Source organism: Equus asinus, chromosome 20 (assembly GCF_041296235.1).
Source record: "Equus asinus isolate D_3611 breed Donkey chromosome 20, EquAss-T2T_v2, whole genome shotgun sequence".
Taxonomy (NCBI): domain Eukaryota; kingdom Metazoa; phylum Chordata; class Mammalia; order Perissodactyla; family Equidae; genus Equus; species Equus asinus.
The window spans coordinates 100,476,896-100,491,368 of NC_091809.1; the positions used below are offsets into that span (position 1 = coordinate 100,476,896).

The window sequence follows — 14,473 nt, forward strand, 5'->3', positions numbered from 1 at the left end:
CAAAGCCTGTGTCCACAGGGGGACGCAGAAGACTGTCAATCACAAAGAGAGGATGGAGTTGTAGACAGAATGTCATGGCTGGAACCTGGGAGAGGTGTCATCGCCCCTTCCAGCTCCATCCTGCCCTACTGTCAGGAGGAGGGAAGAGCAGAGAGAAGCTCCAGAGAGCAGGAACTTGTGCCCAGCCTCCCTGCCCACCTGCTGTGTGTAGACTGTGCTGGAAAACCCACACAGGGACTGTTGTGAACAAAGGTTCTCTTAGCCCAGAGCAGGGCCACCAGACTGACAAAGGCAGGGGACACTCAGCCATCCCTGCATGGACAGATGATGCAGAAACACCTTGGATCCTACCGGGTCTCTTGGCACCACATAACTGGGGAGCTGGGGAGGAACTCCGAGAAAGCCCAGCGTTAACATTCTCTGCCAGCCTGATGGGACGGGGCCTTGAAGCAGAAATGAAATAAAGTTCTTGTTTTTGCGCACTTAAGTTTTGGTCCAAGATCACCCTCACTACAGTAACAGAAGGGCAACTCCACGCATGGCCTGGTTGCTCTCCACCCTTGAGGCCACTTAAGGTCAAATGCAGTCTCTCATTGTATTCCGCAAGAGATCCACCTCTCCACTGCATCAATTAAAAGTGGAGGCTTGGGTGCCGGCCAGTGGTGTAGTGGTTAAGTTTGCACAGGTTCGCTGATTCAGATCCTGGGCACAGACCTACATGCTGCTCATCAAGCCATGTTACGGTGGTGTCCCACATACAAAATAGAGGAAGATTGGTACAGATGTTAGCTCGAGACCAATCTTCCTCAAGTAAAAAGAAGATTGGCAACAGGTGGTAGCTCAGGGCCAATCTTCCTCACAAAAAAAAAAAGGAGGCTTTACTGAACTCTTCATGAGGCGGTAGGTAGAAAGACATGATTTGCATACCTCACAGCAGAAACTTAGTAAAATTCCCCCCTTGCTCTACCCTCAAGGGTCTTCTCCTTTGTGTGTGAACTTATATCTCCTTTTCCTCTCTTCCACAGAGTCTCTTCTTAAAAACATGCCCCTCATTCCCCAGAGCTGTTCAGCGTTTGCATTCCGCGTGCAGGCCCGCTCAGGGTTCTCGAGCATGCCTTCTTCCCCTTCCCCAGCTGCCTACCATCCTCAACTGCTCTCTCTCTGGACAGAAGGATGCGGGAGAAGGGGAGAGAATAAGATTTTCTCCCTTCTGTTTCACCAGCGTTTGTTGAGTTTTCAGTATGCGCCACACACTTCGCCTGTTTTAAATCCCAGAGTAACTGCCTGGTAGTTACTATTATCAGAGAAATCTGAGGCTCAGAGGAGTTAAGCCCTTTTCCAGGGATCACACAGCTGGGAATTGGTGGAGAAGGGATTCCAACCCCTATAGGCTTGGCTTCAAAGCCTGTGCTGTTAGCCACTTCCCAAAGCGATGCCGGAGGTCTGAGGATTCCTCTGCCTCTGAGGAGGGAGTGCAGGCCCCAAAGAACAGACTTTTGGGGAAACCTGTGCATCTGAGCACTTTGCCTTTTCTCTGTGTTAGAAACCAGACAGAATGCCCAGAAATGGCGTCAGGCACTGGCATCAGTCCGAGGGCCGGACGGGAGGGCTTGAGTGTGAGGGGCTTCTGTTGACTGGGCTTCACTCTGTGTGTGAAGCAGGCGCACAGATGACCCTGCACTGACTCACTGTGGAGACAGCCCCCGAGAGTGACGGAGGGGAGTGGGCGCCTGTGAGCTGCAGAGGGGTCCCATAAGGTGCGCCGGCCCGCCCCTCTACCTGCCCGAGGCCACACTGCCGCAGATGCTCTGCCTGGGCCCAGCCATAAAGGACGCCCGTCTCAGCCAGAGCCTGGCCCCTGCCAGGTGCCTCTGACAGGCACAGCGCAGCCTCAGCCGTCTGGGCCTGGAGGGTCCTGCTGGAGCTGGGGCTGACGCGGGGGAGGTGGGGGGCTGCTGAGTAACCTACCTTCCCTTCACTCCCCGCCCCTCCAGAGGGACCTCAGCTTCTGTCCCCTGAGCAGAGGCTGCCTGGACCCAAACTCTGTGCTGGGGAAGTTCAGGTCCCAGCTCTACCCTTGACCAGCTGTGTGACCTTGGGCAAATCAACCTCCCTGGGCCTCAGCGTAAAGAGGAAGACTCATCTCTCCCTCAAGGATCGTGTGAGAAAGCCTGGCGCACAGCAGACCTCACGTCAAGCTTTCCCATTTTCCGATCAGCTGAGGGCTTCTTTCCCCAAATCCCAAGACTTACTGATTTTTCCCCAGTTTTATTGAGATATAATTAACATATATCATTGTATAAGTTTACTATGTACAATATAGTGATTTGACATATATACATTGAAATGATTATCACAATACGTTTAGTTAGCATCCGTCACCTCACGTAGTTATTTTTTTCTTGTGATAAGAATTCTTAAGATTTACTCTCCTAGCAACTGTCAAGTATACAATACGATATTATTAACTATAGTCACCATGCCGTACATTCCATCCCCAGGACTTATTTATCTTACAACCGAAGTTTGTACCTTCTGACTGTCACCGATTTCCCCTAGCCCCTAACCCCAAATCTGTTCTCTGTTTCGAGGAGTTTGGCTTTTTTAGATTTTATGTATAAGTGAGATTATACAGTATTTGTCTTTCTTTGATTTATTTCACCTACTATATGCCCTCAAGGTCTATCCATGTTACCACAAATGGCAAGTTCTCCTTTTTATGGCTGAATAATATTCCATTGCTTATTTATACCGCATTTTCTTTATCCATTCATCCGTCAATGGACACTTAGGTGTTTCCTTGTCTTGGCCATGGTAAATAATGCTGTAACACTTATTGATTTTTAATCACTGATTGAGTTCTTAGCTAAAACTTAGATGGGCAAGAACAAAGTGCCCAGGTCTTTATTGCTTATCTGGCTTGATCATCATCTCCCTCTAAGGCAGGTGGTATAATTGTCATCATACAGGTGAGAATAAGGGGGAGAGGAAAACTCGCTTGCCCAGGGTCCCCCAGCAAAGGAGCTAGCAGAGCCTGGTTCTCACTAGGACGTCCTGCTGAGAAACGGGGGAGCTGAGGTAGGGTTGGGGTAACAAGGAAGGCAAAGGGAGTGAGAGCTCTCCAGCTGGAAGCGGGTGCGAGGTTGGGTGGAGTGAATTGTCTGGAGGTGGTGTCTGCAGAGCAAGCCCACGGTCCTTGTTCAGACTTGGCCGCCTGAATTTGCGCCTATACGTGATGTATGTGGCTGACTTCCTTGTGCACTGGTGGAAACTCAGTGTGTAGAGTTTAGTGTGGGCCTGCCTGCGACCGTGATTCTGTCGGGGAGGAGGGAGGAAGACCCTTCTCTCTGGTGCTCAGGCGAGGAAAGACCTCTCCACTCAGGCAAGCAGAGACCTGAAGGGGAGGGAGAGAGGGAGGGAGAGGGAGAGAAAGGGAGGGTTGGGGGTGAGGGAGACAGGCTCACAGCCACAACCTTACGTTTACCTGCTTGAAGGAAGCGTTAATGAAGAACTTCCCTCATACCTGAGGTAGGGTCAAAATCTGTTTTTAGCTAAAATGAGTACATTAAAAATTCAAAGTGGTGAATGCATTCAATTTGGAGCTTTTTAGATAGCAGTGTGCTCTTGAGAAGATAATCATTTAATGATGCGGGTGCTCTGGGACTTGGACGAAGGGCAGAGCCTGGAGAAGTCTTGTTAAGAAGGATGAGCCCAGTGGTTTGGAGAGAAGCATCGCCTTTTCCATTGGAGCCGGAGAAATCAAATCAAATTCCTCTGCTAGTCCAGCCCCCAGGAGGGAGAGGGTGGGAGAGGAGGGTGTTGAGGTGTTGCTTGCCGCCCTAATTGGGAGAAATAACCTGACTCAGCCAGTGGTTGCTCAGATGTATAACTGAGGCAATTAGCCAGTCAATTAACAGGCATTTAATGGGTATCCACTGTGTGCCAACTGGGTTCCCTGTAAGCCTGCAAAGTAAGTATTATTGTGTCCTTAGGAAACTGAGGCCCAGAGAGGCTAAGGGACTTGCCCTAGCTCACGCAGCTAGTGAGATGTGTATCCTAGGCTGAAACCCGGGTTCAGCTGGGTCTGGAACCTGTGTGCTTCCCATACCAGTGGTTCTCAAAGTGTGGGCCCTGGACCAGCAGCATCACCTGGGAATTTGTTAGAAATGCAAATCCTCTGGCCCACCCAGACCTACTAAATCTGAAACTCTGGGGGTAGAGGGCTTACAATCCCATTGAGAAAACAAGATAAACATACATTTATTTAAAAAAAAAAAAAAACAAAGGTGACTGGGCTTGGAGAGATAGCCTGCTGGAAGCTCTAAGGGGAAAGGGGCCTTGAGGGATGGCCCAGCCTGCACAGGTGAAGAAGCGGGAGATGGTGGGGTTGGGAGGGATCTCAGTGTGTGTGAAGGTGGGGGAGCTGGAGGCAGGCTTTCCAGACACAGCGCGGGAACCGATGAGTCCCACTGGGATTAGGTGTCATGGAGGATAACGGGGGGCTGGATTGCTAGTGCTCTGGAACTTGCAGCTGGGGAGCTCCCTGCATAGACTGACCCCTGCAGATGGCCACTGTGGCCACTGTTCCTTTACAATCCACGTCTAGGAGGCACCCCTTGTGAGTACCCATCCCCCAGCATGGAAGCTACAGACAGGCTCCCTCCTGCACTGACTCCCTGCTTCTCAGCTCTCAGCATTGGGCTCACGTGTCGCTTCCTCAGGGAAGCCTTCCCTGACCTTTCCACAAGGAGCTGCTTGAGGGCTGAGCCTGAGTCTTCTGTGGCTTTGGCTCTGGCGCAGAGTAGTTGCTCAATCTCAATAAATATTTGTGAAATGCATGAATGAGTGGACGAATTGATCAGTGACAATGTTTACCCACAGACATAACAGCTGTATACTTGCCCAGCTAAGTGAGGAATTGATGTCTATAAATTGGATTCCACTTTCCCATTGACTTATGTTATATCATTGAGGTGCATTTTCTTTGTTTTTGACAGATCCTTCTTCATTCATTTGTTGGCATGTTCTCACTGAGCGCATGCTATGTGCTAGGCGCCTTACTAAGTGCCAGGGATACAGAGGTGAATACAGGGCCTGCTCCGAGGAGCTCACTGTTTCATGTTTTGGGAGTTCCCAACACCTCACTATTAAGATTTTTGTTTTTTGTTTTAATTGTCACCCTTTTATGAGAGTGGACTAAACCTCTTTTGGGTCAGAGATACTTTTGAAGATCTGATAAAAGCTATGGACCACTTCTCCAAAAGGAGATTCAAAAGCTGGGGGTTGGTAAACCCTCCCTCAATCCACCCATGGACCCTGAGTTAGGAACTTTAGGCCTGGGGTGGCTGCCGGGTGGGTGTCTGTTGGACTGTGCTGGGGGTTTGAAGCTGCATCAGGCAGAATTTTGCTCCATGGTTCCTGTCAAGTGAGTGATGAGGCCTGAACAGTGGAGTCTGAATTGACTCGCTGGTCTCAGGATCGCCCTTGACCGACGAAGAGTCTGTGGTCAGAGTGGCCAGCTGTGCAGCATATAGGCAGAGCAGGGGAAACTCTGCTTCCTCTGAGGTGGCCGCCTTCATTGCTTGCCTGTTACGCTTGCCGAGAACCTCCATGGGCTGCCTGTGTGTGACCAGCACATGGACTGGGGAAATAAAACTTCCTTGGATTTCTCAGTGCTCCTGTAAACAGCCCTAGCCTCCTGAAACTTGGACGTGTACAGGATATGAAGATAGGGCATCTTTGCTTTCATTTTCCCAGAAGCGTTTTGCCCTTCATGTACCATGAGAATTAGATTTGTAACCATATGTCTGGATAATCGTTCTGATCCAAAAGGATGATAAAATGTATCCAGCAATTCTCCATCTGGGTATATAGCCTAAAGGATTGAAAGCAGAGTCTCGAAGAGATACTTGTGCACCCATGTTCATGGCAGCATGATTCACAGTAGCCACAGGTGGAAGCCACCTAAGTGTCCATTGACAGAGGAATGAATAAACAATATGTGGTCTATCCATACAATGGACTATTATTCAGCTTTAAAAAGAAAGGACATTCTGACACAGTCTACAACATGGATGAGCCTTGAGGACATTATGCTAAACTAAATAAGCCAGTCATGAAAGACAAATACTGTATGATTCCATTTATGATGTACCTAGGGTAGTCAAATTCGTAGAGACGGAAGTATAATGGTGGTCGCCAGGGGCCGAGGGACGGGGGAATGGGGAGTCGTTACTTAATGGGGACAGAGTTTCAGTTCTGCGGGGTGAAGAGTTCTGGAGGTGGATGGTGGTGATGGCTGCACAATAATGTGAAGGTCTGAATATCACTGAATTGTGCACTTAACGTGATTAAGATGGTCGATTTCATGGTATGTGTGTTTTACTACAATTTACGAAAAGAATAATGAAACTTCTCTGATTTCCCTGAGAGGGCTGAAGGGTTGCGGCCAGGTCCTAAGGGCCAGGAAGGCCAGAGCACTATTCCCCTAGGTGTGCACATTCCAGAAGTTTAGGGTGACAATCCACGATCCTTTCCATCTCTTCTCAAAGAAGCAAAGATTTTGTCTTTTATTTTTTCTCCCCCTTTCTGGAGGAGAGGACGGCTGTCTCTCTCCGGTGTATAAACAGAGAAAATCCATTGTTTTCCATCCTTCACCTACGCAGTGTCCCACCACTCACGCAGGAGATTTTTCCACCTGGTTTTCATCACTTCACCCCAAGGGGAAGGTCTGGGGCAATGTTGGCAGGGGGAGGCAGGCAGGCACATTTATCATTTACCGTGAGGTAATTGATAAGACGTCTGTCTCTGTTCTAGAATACCTCATGTGTACATTCAGGATAAAATTAATAAAGATGAATATTAAAAACCTCACCTGTACACGCATGCACACGCACACACAGGCACAAGCACTCAGCTGGTGGCCTGTTGGGGAGCAAGTGCTGCTCCCCTGGGAAGGGAAGGTGCTCGAGGACTTTCTGCACTTGACCTGCGGTGGGCGAGACAGCGCCCCCAGGTGCTATCGTTGTGAGTGTGGGCGGCACAGAGGCAGGCAAGGAGCACTGCTCCAGAACCTGCCTTTGGGAAGCCCCACCCCAAGGAGTGAAATGAGCCTGAAGCTGCTCTTTCTACAGCGTCTATCCCAGATTTTTTAAAAAGTTAACATTAATTTGCGATCCAAGAACTGTGTCTAGATTCCTTTTGATTCTTACAATTCTATGACGTGGGTACTGTTTTTATCCCTTTTATAGTTGAAGAAACAGAGATAGAGGTTAAGTAATGTGGCCAAGGTCAGATTTCAGTGTTCACTTCTCAGGACATTTGGGGAGCAAGTGCTGGAACCCCTGCACCTCAGCCCTGGGGGTTCTGTGGACAGAGCAGACCCCTCGTTTCCCTATCTCTTGTCACCAAGTGGTGGCCGAGCAGCCAGCCTGGCAGCTGGGAGTTGGTGAGGGTTCCACACACCTAGGGGGTTAGCCCCTGGCCTCCTGAGCCCCAGGTTCCTCCTAGAGAAGGTCACAGGGAGACGAAAGGGCAGAGCAGGAGGAAAGGAAGGAGGGAGGCTTTGGGGAGAGAGGTCCTTAGTGGACACTGCTTTATGCCTGCCCTGATCTCTTCCTTCTTCTGTAACAGCACCCCAATTTTCCTTTTGGAACCCACCTTTTCCCTGCACTCAGTCTGTGGGGTGCTGGTGGGGCAACATGAGTGGGTGTGGGACCCAGGCCTGGCCAGTCAGGGAAGGCCTTACTCCCAGGTCAAGCTCACCCGAGCAGATCCTTGGGATTTAGCTGGAACTATGAGGCCAGAGGTGTGCTTTATCCACTGCGGTTGCACTACTCGGTGGACTTCTTTTGGAATTCGAGATGCTATCTTGTATGCTGGAAGCCATCTTAGCATCAGATGGGGAGAGCCCATCTGAGAGTAAAGCCAGCCAGCCAGTGGAGGACAGAGCCAATAGCTGGTGTGATGGGTACTTGGCTAGGCCACAGTGTTCGGGTATTTGGTCAAACACGTCTGAATGTTGCTGCGAAGGTATTTTTTAGATGAAACTAACATTTAAATTAGTAGACTTTGAATAAAGATTATCCTCCATAACGTGGGTGGGCCTCATCCAATCAATTGAAAGCCTTAATAGAAAAATAACATTCCCTGAGGAAGAGGAAATTCTGCCTCCAGCCTGCCTTCAGTACACAACGTCTAGTCTTCCCTGGGTCCTGCTGGCCTACCCTACAGATCTTGCACTTACAATTCCTTAAAATAAATCTCTCTCTCTCTCTGTTTCTCTGGAGGCCCCCTACAGTTACAGATGACCAGAACAGGTTCCTGATGTCATTAACGCCTGGATCCAGCCAGACCTGAATTTAGATTTTCACTTCAATGGTCGTCTTGAGTTGAGTTTCTGTCACTTACAACCCAAAGGGTCCATCTCAAGAGGGAGCAGGAGCTCATACTGGCTGAGCTTTCATTCCACGCCAGGCCCAGTGTTCCCTTATAAAATTGACCTGGGCCTCGAAGGATACATAGAAGTTCACGTGGGCAAGAGGAGGACAGGGCAGAGCGAACATGTGCAAAGACACAGAGAAGTGATGGAGCGTGGCATGCCCAGGAAACCAAAGAGTTCAGTGTGGCTGAAGTGAAAGAAGCAACTGGCAGGAGACTGGGCTGGAGAAGTCGTTGGGGGCTGGGTGGTGTGGGGCTTTGAATGCCAGGTTGGGGAGTTTGGACTTTGTCCTGAGGGCCGCGAGGGAGCCGTGGAAGAGTTTTAAGCAGAGCTTAAATATGAATATGATGCGGTTCAGGCTTTGCTTTGTTCATTCTGCAGTCTGAAGGACACAATGAAGCAGAGAGAAAACTGCAGCAGAGAGGAATCACCTTATGGCTGGACTTTTTCCAGGTGCTGCGAAATCCTATGCCAAATGTCATATCTTTCTCAAGTGCTCGAAGCAGGATAGCACAGTGGATAATGAGGTGGACTCCTGGACTCCTGCCGGCTCTCCATCCCGGCTCTGCCGCTCACTGTCTGTTTAACCACAGGCGTGTTACTTAAGTCTTGGGGCCTCCACTTCCTCGGTGAAGATCACATCATCGTCTACGTCTTAGCATTCTTGTAACAAGTAGGGGACTCAACATCTTTAGGGCTCAGCACAGTGCTTGCCACGCAGTAAACACACAGGGGTTAGCAGCACTCTTACTCCGCCCAAGCCAGTGGGTGGGCCCCTGGGCTGTGAACGCCAGGCCCCAGGAGGACAGCTGTGGCAGGCCCTCTGGCCCTCTGCCCTCTCCCTGCACCAGCCCCACCTGCCTTTCCCAGGGGGCTGCGCCTGCCCCTCCGGTTCTCACAGAGGCACGACCAGCCTGGGCCCCAGGGAGCTGTGACGGGTCACTGCAAGGACAGGACGAGTAAAGGGCTTTCAGCTCTGGAAACAGATTCTTCTCCAAATCTCGGGCTTGGGAATTAGGCTAGAGTCGGGCGAAAACCAGCTTCCCAGCCCTGCGCAGGCCCACGGGGGGTGTCGGAAGCACAGAGGCTGTAAACTCAGCCCTTCCCTCTGACTTCCAGATGCAGAGGTGAGAGGCTCAAAGCGGTTCAGCAGAGCCCGGGAGCCAGCTGGGGGAAGCAACTGCAATGAGATGGATAAAACGCTAAAATTCGGAGTCACGAGAGCATCCTTGAATTCCCAGCCTTTTAAAGTTTTTTTTCCACTATGTAGTGCAGTAGAAATGGCAGCTCTGCCGCCACCTTAGGGGGACCCTGGACACGTCCCTCCTTCCTTTGCTTCGTTTCCTGAAAACCCAATGATGGGGGTTAGATTCAAAGATGGCAAATAGGGTTCATCTAGTGAGCCAGGGTTAATTGGTTGTCTGTAGCTGCCTAGTTGGCTGGTTAGACAGAGCGCTGGGAATGACGTGATGTCTGCCAAGCCTGTGCCAGAGAACGGGTGGCGCCTGGGCGGTCCTGGCCTGGATGGGTTTTAGTCCCGAATACTCGGTCTGGGTCACTGAAATGGATTCCCATGTCTGGCTCAGGCCCCGCTCTGGCCTCTGGCCTCAGCGGTGTCCCTCATGGCCCCCACGGGTGGTCAGGAACTGTCTTAGGCTCCCACCTCTATAAAAGTTTTCTGGACCTTTCCAGTTCTTCCCTGGTTAATGCCAATGTCTGTCGGGGAGAGCTGTGTACTTGGGGTTCAACATGGGACAACTTTCTAACACGTGAGAATTGATTTTCTGATGACAGTGAAGAAAGAGTCAAGGCCTCATAAAAAAGGAAAGTGGAGCCCATTGTAGCCCACACACCCTGCCAGCCTAGATGACCTTATGGCTCAGGACTTATGTTACCCATGTCCCCACTCTCCCCTCATTCCCTCTTCCCACTCTGCCTAATGGCACATCTTCCCTGCCCCTCTCCTCTAACCAGGGGCTCAAAGTCCTTTTTGTTGTCTCACTCATCAAGTCCTGATAAGCACTGATAAACTCACTCACTCTGAGGTGCCAATAACTAAGAATAGCTGGAGATGAATTTCAAACGGTGAGATTCCAGGCATCAGCAACTTGAAGGCCTCAGCAGAAGTATTTGTAGGTCACAAGAGGGGGTAACCATCACCGAATAGCAGAACATTAGCTGTTCTTCAGTTGTGGGGAGAATTGTTCTGCCAGCAGTCCAGAACTTGAGACATTCCGGTGAGGGTTGCCCTGCCCTATATGGCATAGAGTGGAGAAGGGTGTGGTCTCTGGAGCCAGAGTACCTGGGTTTTGAATGCCAGCTCCACTCCTTCCTTACTCTATGACCTAGCAAAAGTCACTTAACCTCTCTGTACCTCAATCTTCTCTTAATAAAAGGGGTTTGGTGATCACAGCAGTCCCCACTTCGTGGAGTTGTTGAGGGGAGGAGATGAGCTTAGCGATAAGAACAGGCTCTGGCATATGGTCAATGCTACCTAAGATCTGGCTCTTATCACCAGGCTCCTTGGGCGGCCTTGTACCAATCCCAGGCATTGCAGTTGGAGGTGGCAGACATCAGGGTCCAGCCCAGGCCTGGCACAGAGCAGGGGTCAGCAAATAGGAGCCCCTCCTTTTACCTTCAGTGTGGAATTGTCTCCAGAGCCAGGTTAGCAACTCCATAAGAAAACACAGAGAATTCCTCAGCCTAGCTGCTGTCTCTGGGAGCCAGCTACGAGAAGGTCCTTGTGGCTTTGTCTCCACTGAGATCAGAAAGTCCAGCAATTTCTCTCTCTCTCTTTCTGTCCCTCTTTGCCCTCCCATTGATCATGATTCGCTGCCCACAGTCCCAGCTGCCTCAGAAGCCATGCTGAGTGGGACGTGACCCCACCCACCAGCCACAGTGGACTGGACCTGGGATTGGTCCCTGACCCCAAGGGCCACCCACTCAGGTAGTTGGCCCAACCAGATTGTGCCTCGGGAATTTGGAATTGGGAAGTGCAGACGAAGCCAGGTGTGGTGGTGGTGGAGCTACAGATGAAAGGTCACCTAGATTCAGGCAGGAGATCGTGATGGCATGCTCAAGCCGAGCTCTGAGCACACAGAAGAGGCTGGTGGCAGTGACAGGAGGCTAACTGGAGAGCGCTGCTCCTCCGAGACACTTTCCACAGAGCCGCCTTCCACTTCCAATTCTCAGGAGGCCTGGGGACACCATGGCTCCTCGTCTTGGATCTCCATGAGATGTCTGTACTGACAGGACCCCACTCTCTTTCCTGGAGCTAGCCCAAGAGTGTCCCTGGGCCCTGTAACCAGGAGGGCCTTGACTTACCCCCCATCAGCCCCTTGGAGTTACATCCTCCTGCCTCAAGCCCTTGCCTCCTTCCATGAGGTCCCCCGGCTGTACTGTCATGGGTGGAGTGGACCCCCTGCACCTCCCTCCCTCACATCCTGTCTGGGTGACCTCAGGAGGAGCAGCTGTGGCCATGCTGTCGCTGAGAGGAGCTTGGCACCCCACACCTTGAGGTGCTGCTTTGGGGCTCCTGCCTTCTGCTGTGCTTTCTGGAAGCCACATGGGCTTCATCTCCTGCCATCCTTCTGCTGAGAAGACACTGAGGCCCAGCCCAGCTGCCCAGCCCCCGGCCATTTGATCACATCCTTAACGTCAGACCCAGATCCCAGCACCCGGGTCTGTTTCTCGCTCTCGAATAGGGGCCAAAACCTTAGGACTTTATTTGACAGCCTTGAGTCTGCTGCCCACACCCACACTCCCTCCCGTAAGTTGGAAAAGAAGTCTGTTTATTTGGTTAATGAGTTCAGAGTAAGGTCTGTGGCAACAATCTTAGCAGCAACGGCAACAGGAGAGAGAGGACAGGGATGCAGAGAGACACCCGAGAGTCAGGTCCTGTTAGATCTAAGTGGGGAGGCTTCCAGGGCCGGGAGAGACCAAATTTACATGACAGGGGAAAGCCAAGGGAGTCTGGGTCCCAGAAGCCACTTTCAGAAGGGCCGGCTGCTCCCTCCTCCCTCTCGGCCTTCGGAAGAGTGGCCCCGGGGAGTCTGAACCCCGGGTGCTGGCTGGGGCTCTGCAGGGCACCTGTGGGCTGGCGTCTCTCGAGGCTGGTTCCAGGTTGTGTCCAGGAGGGTGGGTCCAGAGCTCACTGGCTTTTAGGAGTGAATCTGGTTTCTCCTTCTGGACTTCAGAAGAAAGTCCTGTGGGGAAGAGGAAAGGGTATGGGTGCAGGCCTTGTGGGTACACACTCAGCCCAGGGCAGAGCGTGACAGCAGGGAGCACCCCCTGGGGGCACAATGCCCTGCCCACCTCTGGAGGCCCCTCTTGGTGCAGACCCTGTGCAGCTACACACCAGCCACAGCACATAGGGGTCAGGGAGAAGGCAGAGGGACACCCGGGATGAGCCAGGAGGGGACCAGAAGGCAGAGAAGCTGGAGTCCCTTGCAAAGAGCAGATGACAAGTGACCGGAAACACAGAGCCACTGAGGCCATCCCAGAAGCCACAGCAGAGCAGGCTGACTGTCTTGGGAACATGAGGCCATAATGTTTCGAGAAACTTGAAACAGAAAAGTCAACAAGTCCAGGCTTGGGTCTGCCCCAGATGCTGCCAGCTGTGGGCTTTAGGCCACACCAAACGCCAGCTTCACGGCCCCCTGCCAGCTCTGTCCACGGGCACAGCCCTGTCACAGGGTGGGAAATACATCCCAAAGCTGGGCTCCACAGTGTCTCAGACAGAGTCCGGAGCCAGGGGAGAGAGACGGCACAGAGGACGGATGGTCTGAGCAGGGCTCAGACCACAATAGGTCACAATAGGACAGGAGCAACTCCCATATAGGCCGACCCTGATTCTTTGGACCAGACTAATCGCCTCTTAATTGCCCTGGTTCTTCCAGGCACGGGAGCCCCATGGGGCAGGGGCTCCCAGAGGGTGGTGCTCCCAGGGGCGGGGAAATCCAGGCTGTGCTTCCTCTGGGCTCACCCAGCCCATTATGCCTGGTCTGAGGCACCCTGTTGCCCAGCAGAGCATGGTGCCACTGCTCTATCCAGCTTGTTCAGGTGCTGTGCGGGCCCCACGGCAGGTCCCAAAGGCTGGGGTGAGTCAGGATGCGCAGGTCCCAAGCGTGCTACAAACTGGGCTCTGCTCAGCTCCCCCGAGGGAGGGGGCCTTTGAGTCAGACAGAACTCCAGTGTGGCCAACAGCAGGCTCACGCAGCACTCCAGGGATGGTGCCTCGCGCCCCCCTTCCAGACACCAATCCAAAGAACCTGCCTCCGGCGTGGGCAGCAGACGGCCACTACAGCAGCATGGACACACGGGGCCTGCAGCCCACCTGCCTATTCACCATCGGGGGCTGCCAGGCGCCAGCTGCGGGAGGAACCCGTGTCTATGCAGGGGAGCACGGTCTGCAAGGAGCTTTCGGACTGGCTGGGGCTTTCGGCTGCAAAGGAGGGAAGAGAAGAGCTACGTACGCAGAGCAGAGCGGGAAACACCAAACAGGACTCGGTTATTCCCAGGCAGAGCTCCACCGGACCTCTCCCTTCACTTGGCTCCTGCCTCGGGAACCAGTTGCTACAAGGCCTCAGTTTCTCCAAGACATGCACAGAACTCAGCTTCTGCTGGGCAGGGGGAGCAAGCAGGTGCGGCCACGACAGGCAGGCAGAGGGTGGAGAGGGTGTGGAGGGGTAGGAGGTGACCATGAGGTGAGGATGGATGCCAGACACCACAGAGGCAGAGAGACAGAGAAAGAGAGAGAAAAATGGATGCAGAGGGACAAAGACAGAGAAGCAGGGACTCAGAGCCAGGATAGAGAGAAGCAAGCAAAGGAAAGGGTAAGAGAGAAGGGGGAGAGGCATGAGGGAAGGAGGACGAAGCGGAGAAGGGCAGATGAGAGACAGAGGTTGACAGCAAGGAAGCGGGAAGGGAGGGAGAGCAGGGAGAGACAGAGAGGGAAAGAGAAGGACCCTCACAGATACAGAGACAGGCGTGAAACAGATACAGAGAGAGACAGACACACAGGGAATCGCAGAG

General features: G+C 52.3%; 1 protein-coding gene across 2 annotated transcripts in view; it reads right to left on the bottom strand.

Annotated features, from left to right (window-relative positions):
- Window positions 1–12,210: 12,210 nt before the first annotated feature.
- The window catches only part of USH1C (USH1 protein network component harmonin), a 47,566-nt gene continuing 45,303 nt past the window's right edge, over window positions 12,211–14,473 (bottom strand). For both annotated transcript variants that reach the window (XM_070491277.1, XM_070491276.1), the window contains one exon: window positions 12,211–12,645. In XM_070491277.1, coding sequence (XP_070347378.1) covers window positions 12,633–12,645 — 13 coding nt within the window. In that variant the 3' untranslated portion in view covers window positions 12,211–12,632. The remainder of the gene's footprint in view (window positions 12,646–14,473) is intronic.